This window comes from Mus caroli, chromosome 9, assembly GCF_900094665.2.
Source record: "Mus caroli chromosome 9, CAROLI_EIJ_v1.1, whole genome shotgun sequence".
In the NCBI taxonomy this organism is placed as follows: domain Eukaryota; kingdom Metazoa; phylum Chordata; class Mammalia; order Rodentia; family Muridae; genus Mus; species Mus caroli.
Window position 1 is genome coordinate 118,211,729 of NC_034578.1, and position 14,860 is coordinate 118,226,588.

Consider the following 14,860-nt stretch of genomic DNA (forward strand, 5'->3'; position numbering starts at 1 on the left):
AAAAAAAAAAAAAAAGAGGCAACATGCCTCTTACCCTCCTTATGTTCAGTTGACAAAGGCCCTAACAACACTAAATATTCTTAAAGTGTATAACAACACAAAAATACCCCCCCCATTATTCTTCATTGGAATCACCACAACTAATCCCAAAAATAATTCTTGGTGAGATGGTGGGAGTCCCTAGACAGGATCTGGAAGGGACCTGAACCGTCCTCATGGTAGGAAGGGTTTTGTTTGTTTATTCACACAGGATCAGCCTTAGTCTAAACACCAACACGGACACCCACCAAGAAAATGACCTGCCTATCACTGATAGTAAAGCTGTTTTGGGTTTTGGGTTTTGGGTTTTTGTGGGAAGACACATATGCCATTACAAGATGGCGCTGGCTACAGCTGTCCACCACCCATGAATATGGGGAAACAACCAATGTGCGCATGTGCAAAAGAATTTTTTTGCTGAGTTACTGCCTGGCCAGAGGCATGTTAATGAGGTACTGAAAGCATAACCAATCAGGTGTAGACATGCCTCTCCTAGGCCTATATAAGCAGCACCAGTTCTAGGGCTCGGGGTCTTTCCCCTACACAGTCAATGCTCTCCCAATAAACGTGTTGCAGAAGGATCCTGCTGTGGCGTCTTTCTTGCTGGTGAGTCAGGCGTCTCACAGGTTTTGGTTTTTTGGTTTTTTGGTTTTTGGTTTTTGGTTTTGGTTTTTGAGACAGGGTTTCTCTGTGTAGCCCTGGCTGTCCTGGAACTCACTTTGTAGACCAGGCTGGCCTCGAACTCAAAAATCTGCCTGCCTCTGCCTCCCAAGTGCTGGGATTAAAGGCGTGCGCCACCACCGCCAGGCACTCTCTGCTGTTTTAATGACACAGTCTTTGTTATATCGCAGGCCCATCCCACCACTGATCAAACCCCTTATTCTCTCTCCAACATCCACCACTGGTGTTTTTCCTTTCAGCAAACCTATGACAGCAAGAACCAGGAGCTCATGTCTGTAGACGGTGCCAACCACACATGCCAAAGCTCTATTTCTATTCCTGTCTATCCTAACCCCATGTCTGTAACCCTAACCCCTTTCTCTGCCTTCCCTATTGACAAAAGGGTCACAAAGGAGAAGCAGGCTGCCTCACAGATCAGGATTTTTTTATGGCAGCCGCTGTTATTGGTCCTATAAAATTGAACTCAGCTCTCATAGAAATGATTTCTAAGCTGTTTTTTTATTTTTTTTAATTAAGTCTGCTTGAACCCTTACAAGGTATATTAAATAAATACAAATTGATGGTTTTACATAAATAAGAAAGAAAGAAATAGCCTATTTCAAAACCTGAATAACTGTCTCATTGTTATAGATGACCCCCAGGATGGAGAATGGGAATCATGGGGAAGCTATATCCCACCAGTTGTGCTGCATGCCCCTCTGCTCATATCTCTCGATACCTGGTGCAGGCCTTCAAGTCCACATGAACCCATAAAACTATTTGTGAACAGGAAACACAACTGAGAAGAAATGCCCAATCCTGGCTACAACATGTTCAATTCGTTTCTGATCTATTGCTCCTCACATCCCATCTAAAATGCCTCTCCATGTTTTTTCTGTGCATCCCTTTTGGATCCCCTCTTAGTCATGACACCTGTTCATGCTATCTCGAATGGTTCCTCCTCAGACCCATGTTTCTCCTTTAATAAACCCTCATAGGAGGTCCCCCTCTTTGAGGGGCCCCTACCTCTGCATTCCTGTTACAGTTATTCCTCAGGTACAGGTGACCACCACTCCCAGGGTTGTACTACGAAATAGAAGGATGCTGGACCTCCTGACAGCAGAACAGGGTAGAGGGGGAAGCTCGTGTCATCCTGGAGGAAGAATGTTGTTCTCTGTAAATGAATTGAAATTGGTTGAACAAAATATTAAGACCCTTTGCATTATATCATTATATCATGTGATATATTTTTTTACTAACCTGTGAATCAAAAAAGCAAGCAGTAAGCATCACACCCTTCCACACAAAGAATCAGGGCCACAGATTGTGCTATTTGAGCCCATAAATGTGTATTTTATAAATCCAAAGCACAGGAATAAAAATATTTACCAAACTATAATAATTAAAAAGTTTCAATAAAGAAAATCATAACAATTTGAATTCTCAGAGAACTGTCCTCTGAGAGGGACCTACCCTTTTACAGTAGATAAAGTTCTCCATCTTGTTAGATAGCAAATTTTATAATACAATTAATCCTTCCTGAGACTGACACTTTGAGGTGAGATGACCTCAGAGATAAAGTTAGGGTAAAAGAGCCAAGGAAAGAACACCCTGACCCAGACTTGACCCCTAGACCCCAAGAAACAGTTCCACCAATCCTTGAGTTTGCCCCAAACTCTGACTAGAATCCCACAAATCCCAGACTGCCCCAGAAGTCCCATCCCTCAGGGAAACCTATATAAGGCCTGATTTCTCCTTATTTCCCTCCTCCTTGCCTGAGCCGAGGCAGCCACTCTTCTGGGTTTTCCCTTCCAATAAATCTATGTGAGATTTGTTGTGTGGTGTGACTTTGTGGTATTCCTTGACTCCTGATTGCCAGGGTACCTTTCCCAGGAAAGCTGTAACACTTACATCCGGGGAACCTTGGCCTGCTCAAGCAGAACTGTACAGTTGGGGGAACCTTCCCCTTAATGGAACAGAGCTGTAACACAATTAGGAATTGGGCTCTAATTGTATAGGGCATCATCAGGGACAGGCTGGTCTGTCAACGTCTGATTGTTGGAAAGTACGGCTTTTGCTTTTTTGACCTTTTTGTGTCAAGAGTGAGGTCCCTGGAATCTGAATGACTCTAAGTTCAGCATGACACCCACTTGTGCCCCAGATGTTCCCTGGGTAAAAAAAAAATCTTAGCGTTCAAGATTATTGCTCACCTTGGCAACCAAGACTTCCGGAATCCAGGAGGTACCGGACGTGACGCTCTCATGCTTCCCGTCCCGCCGTCGTTGCCATTTCCTTGTGTCCTGGAGGTGTGTGGGGCGGGTGAACCGTCACGCATGACGGTGGCGACGCGGTGGAAAGTGCGGCCCGCAGTCGCGCCGCGACGCGGGCGGTGCCCGGGTGCTTGCCCGAGGCGGAGCCGCGTCGTCCTCGTGCTGTGGTCGCTCGGCTTGGGGTCGGCTCGAGTTGTTGGCTCCCGTGCGTCAGCGCTGCACGGGGCAGGCGCGGCCAGGTGAGCGGCCACCGAGGCAGGACCGTGACTCTGGAGTGAGCCCCACGCGAGCTCGCAGATCAGATGTGCAGCGAGACCTGCCGCTTAGCACTCAGCACAGTAAGGACCGCAGGAAAGTGGCCTGTGCTCTTGTGTTCTCTCGGAGAGTTCACAGATTACTCCCATCTGTAAAAAAAAAAAAAAAAACAGGCTCAGAGGAAAATGTCTAACCCTGGGGTCTCCAAGTGCCTGATATCTCAAACCACGGCACACATCCTAGTTGCCCCAGAGGATCTGGTTTTCAAATGGCATGCATAAACGGAAAGGAAAATGGCTTTTCCCAAATTTTGTCCACTAAACTAACCACATTCGTGTAACATATCTCTCTCCCCGTGTAACACATATGCACGCGTGCAGGACTGGGAAGCAGTCCTGCCTTTTGAATCTTCGCAGGTAACGGAGCCCCTGAGTAAACTGCAAACAATTGCATTAAGAGAAGTGATCCAACAGAGTTATGGGTGGAGAGTAGTCCGCGGGATTACTGAAGCTATAAACAGTGGTATGCCCGGAGAGACCAGAAAGGCTCCAAGTTAAGTAGAAAAGACTTCCAAAAAGTTTTAATACTAGTTCCTCCCTTTGGGTGACCCTCCAGTAGTTGAGAGGCCATGACTGGTGAGTTCTTCATAAACCAGTTGAAGTACACTGTTACAGTATGAGGTACAGCAAGGGAAATGAGCCATTGTTTTATATCTGGGGCAAACAGGAAAATATCCTTCAAGAGAGGTATTATTTATTCTGAGTCTTAACACTTAGTTATGAGTTTGTCAGAAATGAGGGGAAAAAAACAGGGAAGGTGCAGACAGGTAAAGTGTGGTCCCCACCCCCTTATTTGTAGAGTGTTAGCCCCAAACTTTTGTACATTTGACCAGCTGAGTTTTGAGCCTCCACTCCCAGCACAAGTTTATGAAAAAATTAAAGATAAATCCTATTTGAATTTCAGTGCTTACTACAGGACATATTAAATAGTTAAATCATTTAGTATTTTCTTTAACATCCATTTTCCTTGCATACCCTGCTTTGGAGGCCATTGATGCCCTTTTAATTTGGGAACTTGGGGGAAATGGTTGGAGGTGTATGTGAAAGACTGAAAGCTAAGTCTAGACATTCAGTTAGCTTTTATCCTGCAGGTGACTGGAGCCACTAATAGTTTGAGAAGGGAAGTCACTTGTAGTCATTTCTGTGTTTGTACTCTTCTCTTCCCCGGAGGCTTTGCTTTTAGCTGCAGAACCTGTTACCAGCTAAGAGCTAGGTGCTCCAGGACTCTGATCATTCTCTTTGTGTTTCTGTAGGTGACACTTTCCTCACTTCCTTTCTTGACTCTGAAAAAACAGCCCCCACAGTTTGAAGTAGAGACTCATTTTCAGTGTGCCTGCGGTAGCTGGGACCAGCTTCTTTTTTGGGATCACAATGACCATGGAAGGCAGGGGGACATTAGATATCATCCCCAGGACTGCCATGTATCAGAAGCAGGAGGGGAGCTTGACTGTGAAGCAGGAACCAGGAAGCCAGACATGGGGACAGAAGAACTACCTTCCCGTCTGTGAAATATTCCGACTGCACTTCAGGCAGTTGTGCTACCATGAGATGTCTGGGCCTCAGCAGGCCCTGAGCCGGCTCAGGGAGCTCTGCCACTGGTGGCTGATGCCAGAGGTCCACACCAAGGAGCAGATCCTGGAGCTGCTGGTGCTGGAACAGTTCCTGAGCATCCTGCCCAGGGAACTTCAGACCTGGGTACAGCTCCATCACCCTGAGACTGGCGAGGAGGCTGTGGCTATGGTGGAGGATTTCCAGAGACACCTTAGTGAGTCGGGGGAGGTAAGCAGTCAGTCTATAGGAACATCTAGAGCCACTCTCTAAACTTGGGCTAGCCTGAGAACAAGTATTCTCCCTTCCCCACACTTTTGGCTGGTTTGCCCTTAGGATTCCTGAACTTGCTCCATTGATAGGTGGAAAATAGTTTTCTGCTATAAGCCATAAGCAGAAACACAAACCCCAGCACTGTTAGTCACTGTTCTATTGCTGCAGAGACCCTGTGACCAAAGCAACTCTTATAAAAACATTTAATTGAGGCCTTGCTTCCAGTCTTTAGATGTTAGACCCTTATGGCAGGGAGCTTGGTAGCTCATAGGTTTATGTGGTGCTGGAGAAGTAGCTGTGAGCTCTATATCCTGACAGAGAGAGAGAGAGAGACAGAGACACTGAGAGAGACTGAGAAACTTCAAAGCCCACCCCAGCGGCACTTTAACCTTTTAAGTAGTACCGCTCCCTGTTGACTAAGCATTCAAATCTATGAGCCCATGGGGGGTCATACAAGCCAAGGTCTAAGTCAGGTGTGTTTCTGTGGAGGGAAGGTGCATGTGCAGGGGTGTGTACAACTTCAAGTGTTGTTCCTCTGGTGCAGAAGATCTCCGTGACCTGAATCAGTGGTTAGGCAGGTTCCTGGCCTATGATCCCTAGGGGGTCTATTATGCCTCTCCAGGGCTGTAATTACAAACATATGCTATCATGCCTGACTTTTTAACATTAGTTCTGGGAATCCCATCGTAGGTTGTCATGATGGCATGTAAAGCACTGTACTGACTGAACCAACTCCCTAGTCCTGGTTGGTTCTGATAATAAGTGCAGATGAAAGCTCTTTAGGATAGTAGCTGTAGAGATAGGCAAAAGATAGAATTTAATACACTGTAGTAACCTAATCTTCTGATCTGCTGGCAGTTAAATCCTGCTAGAGTTTGAGTATTTTACCTAGGACTCAGGCATATGGGCTTCTTTCCCTTAAGCCACCACATGAACCATTTTCAGGCAATAAACCTTATTGGAGACACACATCTTTGACTGTTCTGCTTTCCTGCGTGAACATGGATATGTATGGCTATGTTGGGTTTTTTTTGAGACAGGATTTCTTTAACCAGGGAATCAATGGTTTGGCTAGGTTTCTGGCCTATGAACCCCTAGGGGATCTGACATAGACCTAATCAAGGCTAAGTAGGCCACTTAGCCCTGTGGTTCTTAGAAGACAGCTTTTGCAAAGTGTCATAATTCTTACACACAAACATAGATACAAAGTGGCTGGTACTTAAGCAAGAGAGACAGGTGAAGCTGTCCTCCAGCTCCTACACACTTGTGTCGATGCACCTGCACGCACGTGCATACCTACATTCATACACGCAAGGAACCATTCAGTAAACAACTTGGGAACTAAGGTCCTCAGGCTAAGCAGTATTTACCACCTGAGCTATCTTAATAGCTTCACATGGTTCTTAAGCTAATGTGCCTCCAAAGACCTGTCGTGGTGGAGCTGGCTATCGCATCTGCTCTTCTAGCTCCTACAAGGAGAGTCAAGGGAGGGATGGCAGGGAAGATTGCAAGCTTTGAGATTAGTGAGAAGATAGCGGAAAGATAGTCCGGTCCTTCATTTCCTTGGCCCTTTTCCTGTGTGGGTGTCTTTGAGGTCTGGGCTCTCTGCCTTCAGGAATGTGCTTAGTACTCAGTTCTTTTTCCTCATCTCTAATCTCTAGGTTTCACCTCCAGCACAAGAACAGGATGTGCATTTAAAGAAGATGGGAGCACTGAGTGCAGCTGAGCAGTCGCCTACCACAACCTCTGATCAGGGCTTGGCCCCTGATGCACTCTTGGATCCTCCCTGTGACCCAGGAGCTGGACACGGTACTCCTCCTCAGTTCCATCCCCTAGAGTCACTTTCTTTCATCAGCCCAACTTGCACTGAAATCCCACATTGCCCCTACAGCCAGCCTCCTTCCTTAGCGACCCTTTTGTCTAGCCTCTAACTGTGCATGCATGTACTTACCAAGTTTCCCTCAAGCCAGAGCAGTCTCCTACCTCAAGCATGTACCACTGTGTACCACTGGAGACCAGAGACATGCAGTATACTATGACTGTCTTTAAGAGTTCTTATGTAGATGGCAGGGAGTCAGTCATATACATAAAAAGAAGCAACCTCATAAGATATTTGGGTGAAGCTGGGCATGGTGGATCACACCCGTCATTCCAGTACTTCAAAAGCTAAGGCAAGAGAATGTCTGAGAGCTGAAGGCAAGCCTGAACTACTTTGTAAGTTTTGCACTAGCCTGTGCTTCAGATTAATATCCTGTGTGAAACAACAACATCAACGACACACACACACACACACACACACACACACACACACCAGCTACCACAAACAAAAGATACATCTGGATGGTATCTGTCCCTAGGCATAATACTGTCACTGTAAAAGGGGATTATTAGATAACGTGCATTATGAGGCAGGGTAGGTATGGGGTTCTGGAGGAGCAAGCAAGAGATTTAACCACTAAAAAGTGGAGAATGGAGGCTGGTTGCGGTGCTATATGCCTTTAATCCTAGTACTTAGGAGGCAGAAGCAGACAGATCTCTGTGAATTTGAGGCCAGCCTGATTAATATAACAAGCTCCAGGCCAGCCAGGGACACATAGTGAGACTCGGTTTTTAAAAACAACAACAGAGGGAGAGGGAGAGAGAAAGAATGAGAAAATGAGAATGAATTTGTTGTGATCAGGATGTAGGTATGTGGCAGGTCTGACAGAGCAGTGAGGACTGGGGAGGTATGACTAAAGCCAGGAAGATCAGAAGGGTCGCTTATGGAGGGAGACAGAGCACAGAGCTAGGTTCCAGCAGTGTTCCAGATGGCAGGAGGCTGACTGAAGAAATGGCTGAGGAGTTAATGGCACTGGCTGCTCTTCCAGGCTCAATTTCCAGCACCTACATGGTGCTTCATCACCATCCATAATTCCAGTTCCATGGAATCCAACGCCACCTTCTGGTCTGCGTACCAGACACACAGGTGATACACAGTCAGATGTGCAGACAAAACACTTATACCCATTACAATAAAGAAGATATTTTAAAGGTGGGGTGTAAATCAGTGTTAGAAGTGTTAAGGAAATTAGGCAGAGAGAATATAGTTAGAAGTAAAGCTTCAGACAGGCTGGAGAGGGTCTTGGAAGGAACCTCCAGTTCTGTTTGATAAATATTGCCTGTTGTATCCTCTGAAGAGCATCCCCGGCACACTTAGGATGAGGTCTCCAGGAGAAAGCTGAGAGTCGGTGTATGTGGAGTTCCCTGGATGCTTGCAGATCCCACCATAGGCACGGGGATCTTAGGGAGCTGAGAGTGGGGCTTGACCCACTGAGTTCACCTTTCACCCCCAGAACCTGCTTTTCCCAAAGTGGAGAACTCCAGAGCCCAGGCAGTGGTTACTGTGCTTAGGATGGCCAGGCCTCAGGTGAGTGGCTCTGTTTTTCTAGAGTCCATGTCTGGGTGTGTGTGTGTCTGGGTTGGGGGAATGGCTGGGATTCACCGGTAGACCTACCCACCTGAGGTAGCCCCTTTGGCTCTCTCCTGCTTAGTGCTTCCCTTGGAGCTAGGCCCTTGCCCTTGGCTTTAACCGGTTTCATTTAGGACAGTTTTGTCCTCTTTAATGTGTCTACTACCTTTTTATTCTATGTGACTTCTGTACGCTTAAGAACTCTGCTTCTCTGGCTGGGGTTGTTTCTGAACAATAGAAGCTTATCGTTCCAGGAGACGGCAGCAAACAAGGACTATAAGCAAGAAAAGTGGAGTGTCCTGTGTGAGACGGAGGTGGTAAGAGATGAGCACGGCCTGGCCTCTCTGGGTAATGGCTCCCAGTAACTAGCCGTCTGTCCTTTACATCACAGCCCAGCCCCTGTATTCTTTTGTTTTGATTTGTTTTAACTTTTTATTATTTGCAAACATGAAGTAGATGTGTATAATGAACACCCCTGCACCTGTCACCCAGTTTAAAAATAGTCATCACTTTTTTTATTTAATGGATGATCAACAGTAGGGAGCTAACTTGGGTTTTCTCAGCCATAAGAAGGAGTCCCTTGGGTTCTGGGAGTAAAGGTCTCTGTGTTTGAGGGATTAGGAGAATGGGGACCCAGAACAGTCAGATTGGGTAGTGGGAAATGCTGGTCCTGGAGATCCAGCAGTCCACCAGGGCCAATGTGGCTGGACTGACCATGTGACTAACATGGCCGTATGCATGAACTGACCATGTGACTAACGCAGCTGTATGCATGGACCGACCATGTGACTAACGTGGCCGTACGCAGCATGTTTGTTCCCTGTACTTTTCCACTGAAACTCTTTTGACTTCTGAAACCGTCCCTATCATAGCTTCTTCTCAGCTCTGACTGCACCGTGGCTTCTCCTGGCTCCATATGCATTCAGCTTTAGATCTTACTTGCAATCATGCCCTGTTTGGGGGTCAGGATCTCCCTAGAAAGAATTCTGACCAAGACAGTGATTAGACTCTCCTCTGTGCTTTAGAAGTCATTGGCCCAGGCCACAACAGATGCTGATGACAAGCTACAGATAAGCTAGACTTGAGTCTTTCTGGTACCTGGCCCAGGTCTAATCGCCTGTCACCTCTTGAGGAATGTTCAGTTGTATAAGATTCCCTTTATAAGGCCTGAGCCCCATCCTGTGACTGGCAAACTCAGGACAGTAGCCAGCTTGGCAGAGGGTGGACATGAAGGTTACTAACCTGAGTATTGTATAGTTTCACTTGTTAAAGACACGCTGGGCTTGGCCTCATTGCATCATGGTTTAAAAGGAGCCAGCATTTGGGATCTGTTGATAACCATGAGTGGCTGCTGCAGCTTTCCCCAGGTTTTGCATTTGAATCTCCAAAACTGTAGACCAGTGTTTAACTGTTTAATTTCTTTATCTAATTGCTTTTGAATTATTTTATTATTATTTAAGAGACAAGCTCACAAGGGCATACTTTAATTTGTATATCATCAAATCACTGATGCTTCTTTTAGTTTTTATGGGTATATAGACCTGCCTTTGCCCAGTCCAGTGTCCTAACTGTGCTGTTTCCTTCAACTGTTCTGATCCCGTGTACATGCTCCATTGCCACGTCACACAGATCACTCTGTGCTCACCTCATGCTGCATGTTCCCATTGCCACGTCACACAGATCAGTCTGTGCTCATGTCATCATAATGTAACTCAGATCTGTCTGTGTTCACTTCACACCGTCACGTTAGAAAGTCTCACCACTCACCTCCAGTTTTGCCTTCTTTATTTCTTGCCAACCTTTCCTCCCTCTCTCAACCGACTTAGCTCTGTCTGGCCTGGAGCTCTGTGTGGACATGGCTGGCCTTGATCTCGCAGAGATCTACCTGCTTCTCCTCTCAGGAGCTGAGATTCAAAGCACCACCACACATGGCCTAACATCTTTTTGGAGACATGTGGAACTGTACAATGTCATGGTGGAGAAAAACTTAATTTAGCCATTCACTAAGAAGACAGTTTCACAGTGGCTCCAGAAGATGCTATAACACTGTGCTATGCAATCTCGCTTCCAGTTTGTCTCCTATCTAGACTGCATTAGCTCAGGTTTCCTCTGTCCTTGCCTTTCCTCCCCATTCTCCTCTATGTTTTAATATCCCTGAAGAAAAAAGGGGACTATTTTTTCTCTGTTTCTCAAATGTTGTCTCATTTCTTAGCAATATAATATGACCTTTTTTTTTTCAGCTACAAAGCAAATAAATACATGAATAGTAAAGAAGTTTTTTTTTTTTCTTATTTCTTTTGGCAACAGGTAAGAACAGGATAGGAAGTTCTGAGTTCAGTCCAAAGCAGGACATTTCTAAAGGATCACATTCACTTGACGCATCCTCAGAGGGACTCTTTGGAGCGGCACTGGTAGAGAGAGAGTCTGGTGATATCTGCAAAGATCCTTTAGCACAGATGGAAGGGCATCCCTCAGATGAAGAAGGCAGCAGACTAGAAAGTGGTTTCTTGGAAAAGGAAGATAAAAATTCTACAAATGACAGAAATGAGGGATGTAAAGATGTAGGGGAACATCCAGAAATGCCCTCCAGTCCTGTTGAGCATCAGGGAGAAGCAAAGAGGCAGAAGTCCTATCAATGTGATGAGTGTGGCAAAGTTTTTAACCAGAGCTCACGCTTCCTTGGACATCAGAGAATCCACGTTGGAGAGAGACCCTTTGAATGTAACAAGTGTGAGAAGACCTTTCAACAGATATCTCAGCTAATTGTTCACCTCAGAATACACACTCAGGAAAAGCCTTATGAATGTTGTGAGTCTGGGAAGACTTATTGTCACAGTTCCCACCTTATTCAACACCAGAGACTCCATAATGGAGAGAAGCCTTATAAAGGTAATGAATGTGTAAGAGCTTCCATTCAGAGTTCCCAGCTCCTGGTCCACAAGAGAACCCACACTGGAGAGAAACCTAATGAATCTGGTGAGGCATTCATTTGGAATAAAAGTCTTATTCAACATCAGGTCCTTCACATTAGTAAGAAGCCCTATGAGTGTAATGAGTGTGGGAAAGCCTTCTATACCAACAGAAATCTTATTGACCACCAGAGAATCCACACTGGGGAGAAGCCTTATGAATGTATTGAATGTGGCAAGTCCTTCAGTCAGAGTAAGTGTCTTACTCGACACCAGAGTCTCCACACTGGGGAAAAAACATACAAATGTAGTGAATGTGGGAAAGCCTTCCGTCAGAACTCTCAGCTCATTGACCACAAACGAGTTCATACTGGTGAAAAGCCTTTTGAATGTAGTGAATGTGGTAAGAAATTCAGTTTAGGTAAATGCCTTATTCGGCACCAGAGACTTCACACTGGAGAAAAGCCCTATAAATGCAGTGAGTGTGGAAAATCCTTCAATCAAAACTCTCACCTCATTATACACCAGAGAATTCACACTGGTGAAAAACCTTATGGATGTAATGAGTGTGGGAAGGTCTTTAGTTATAGTTCTAGCCTTATGGTTCATCAGAGAACCCATACTGGTGAAAAGCCCTATAAATGTAAAGATTGCATGAAAGCCTTTGGTGACAGTTCACAGCTTATTGTGCACCAGAGAGTTCACACTGGTGAGAAGCCTTATGAATGTGCTGAATGTGGGAAAGCCTTTAGTCAGCGTTCCACCTTTAATCACCATCAGCGAACTCACAATGTCGAGAAGCCCTCAAGTCTGATTCAGGCAGTATCTTAAGGCATGGTTTCCTGAGACAGAATAAAGAATTCTGAGTTAATTTGTTTAGAAGAAGGGAGCTGGGCAGTGGTGGTGCATGCCTTTGATCCCAGCATTTGAGAGGCAGAGGCAGGTGTATCTCTGAGTTCTGGGACAGCCAAAGGTACACAGAGAAACCTTGTCTTGAAAAGCCCCCCCCCCCCATAGGATAGTTATCTTATTCTCTTTCAAATGAGTGCTTTCTATCTGGTATTTGATCACAAAGACAGGATAATAGGAACCATATATTTTATTTACTTCTAGCTTTTTCTTTTTTAAAACTATCTTAAAATATATCTCATTAAAAATATATATATCTCATTTTTAAATTTTGTGTTCCACAATTTGTGATTTTCAAGCACAGAGATAATACCTCCTCTACTTCATTCTAACCTATGCATTTCCTCATTTATTTAAAGACCGACTGTAAGACTCTCATCACTTTTACTTCTTGCCTAAAGCTCTCTGCATTTACTTTGTCCCTGATACTTTTTATGTGGATGGATGTTTTGCCTTCATGTATGGATGAGGACCACTTAGGTGCCTTGTATCTACAGAAGAGGTCATCAGACTACAGCTGTCAGCCACCCTGTAATGGTGGGGATCATCCTGAGTCCTCTGGCAGAGCAGCCAGTGCTCTGAACTACTGAGCCATCTCTCTAGCCCTCACATTTGTTTTTTATTTTTTTTAAGTTTTAATTTTAATTTTTTGGTTTTTTGATACAGGGTTTCTCTGTGTAGCCCTGGCTGTCCTGGAACTCACTTTGTAGACCAGGCTGGCCTCGAACTCAGAAATCCACCTGCCTCTGCCTCCCGAGTGCTAGGATTAAAGACGTGCGCCACCACGCCCGGCAACATTTGTTTTTTAAAGGTAGTCTAGTATTCAGCTTATCACTTATGTCCCCTCCCCAGGGAAAAGAAATCCCTTTTAGTTATTAGTGTTTCTTCATAACTTTGAAGATCCATCTAATTTAAGGACTTTTAACTTTTTGTTTATTTTTAAATGGAGTGTATTTGTCTATGTCTGTACCTGTGAGTGCACTGGTTTTAGAGGACAGGAGAGAACATTGGATCCCCTAGAGCTGACATAGGTGCTGGGAATTGAACTTGGGTCCTCTGCAATAACAGTACATATTCTTAACCACTGAGCTATCTCTCCAGCCTCAGGACTTTTTTTCTTTACATGCTTTTAAACCTCTGTTGATCTTATTTCAATGTTTTGAGTTAGTTGGTGCTATATTGGTACAACTATTGAATTCCCTTATAAGAATTTATACACTTTAACACCAGCTTATAGGCTCATTGTGTGTTTATATTTTTCATAGATAGTTATATTGATTTCTAAGTAAGTTTTAAACCTTCACCCAAATAATTCTTAAATTAGGGACATACTTTCCCTTCCCCCAAGCTTTTAAGGTTAGAGGTGTGTCTGCAGTGTCACATACCTTAAACCCACTAATATCGTCTATATCTACTATAACTATTGGTTTATTATCTTTACAAAGCTAATTGTGTGTGTGTGTGTGTGTGTGTGTGTGTGTGTGTGTGTGAAACAGAGACAGAGCATATTTTTGTACTATTCAGTTGTACAATCATGCCCACTCTTAGATGTGCCTTGTGCTGTACACGTTCTTGCTAAACACATTCTGGCTCTTCAGTGATCAGATTGAGACCACAGTCAGAATTTACTACAAATGCTTGTTGACATCGTAGCTGCACCAGGGTTATAGACATACACTCCCATGAATTTCTGTGTGTATTCTGGAGATATGCATTCAGGCCCTCGTGCCAGATGGCAAGTACTCTGCTTACTAAGCCATCTCTCTAGGCCCAGCATACACACATTTTCAGGAAACAATCTGAAAGAAAATGTGGGGAAACTTTCTATTCTAATATATAGTTATTGGCCCCTAAGTGTACGTATGATATAGAAAAGCAGTCTTCCTCCGGGTGGGGTGGCACATACCTGTAATCCTAGCATTTGGGAAGCAGAGACAGATCTTTTTGAGTCGAAGGTCAACTTAGACTACATAGCAAGTTCCATGCCAGCCATGTTGAATCACTGTCTTCAAAGGAGGTGAGAAGGTAGGTATGACTTAGGTATTCTTTAAAAGTTACATTTTATGTACATGTACAGGAATCCATGGAGATTACAAGACAGCTTGTGGGAGTTGGTTCTCTCAACCAAGTAGATCCTACAGATCAAAGTCTGAAGTTGGGTTGTCAGGCTTGGCAACAAGTGCCTTCACCTGCTGAGCCATATCACTGGTCCTCAGTTTAATATTTAAAAACTCCCCACTCACATAGGGATATACTGTGGGACACACTACGACATACTACAGCTTTCTATGATGAGATGTTTTCTCTGCTTTGTTGTTTGTGTGTATTGTGTTTTATTTTGGATGTGGGGGAGGTTGCAAGGGGTGAAGGGTGGATATGGGGACAGGGAAATGAATAGGACTGGAGTGCATGATGTGAAACAACAAATCAATAAAACGTTTTTAAAAATCTACCTGCTCGTGTGTGTGTGTGTGTGTGAGTGTGTGTGTG

At 44.7% G+C, this 14,860-nt stretch overlaps 1 protein-coding gene and 1 long non-coding RNA gene across 3 annotated transcripts in view; one reads left to right on the forward strand and one right to left on the reverse strand.

Annotated features, from left to right (window-relative positions):
* The first annotated feature begins 2,963 nt into the window (after positions 1 to 2,963).
* Positions 2,964 to 12,417, forward strand: Zkscan7 (zinc finger with KRAB and SCAN domains 7). 2 transcript variants are annotated; one of them, XM_029481137.1, is made up of 6 exons: positions 2,964 to 3,307; positions 4,537 to 5,062; positions 6,766 to 6,913; positions 8,437 to 8,510; positions 8,807 to 8,900; positions 10,860 to 12,417. In XM_029481137.1, exons 2-6 carry the CDS (start codon positions 4,655 to 4,657, stop codon positions 12,290 to 12,292), a joined length of 2,157 nt encoding a protein of 718 aa, XP_029336997.1. In that variant the 5' UTR covers positions 2,964 to 3,307; positions 4,537 to 4,654; the 3' UTR covers positions 12,293 to 12,417. The 2 variants fall into 2 exon arrangements, with proteins under 2 accessions (XP_029336997.1, XP_021026903.1); XM_021171244.2 differs by having other exon boundaries at positions 2,964 to 3,208.
* Positions 11,539 to 14,860, reverse strand: part of LOC110301029 — an 8,188-nt gene continuing 4,866 nt past the window's right edge. Inside the window, exon 3 of the long non-coding RNA XR_003837533.1 lies at positions 11,539 to 12,303. This is a non-coding gene — a long non-coding RNA (uncharacterized LOC110301029). The remainder of the gene's footprint in view (positions 12,304 to 14,860) is intronic.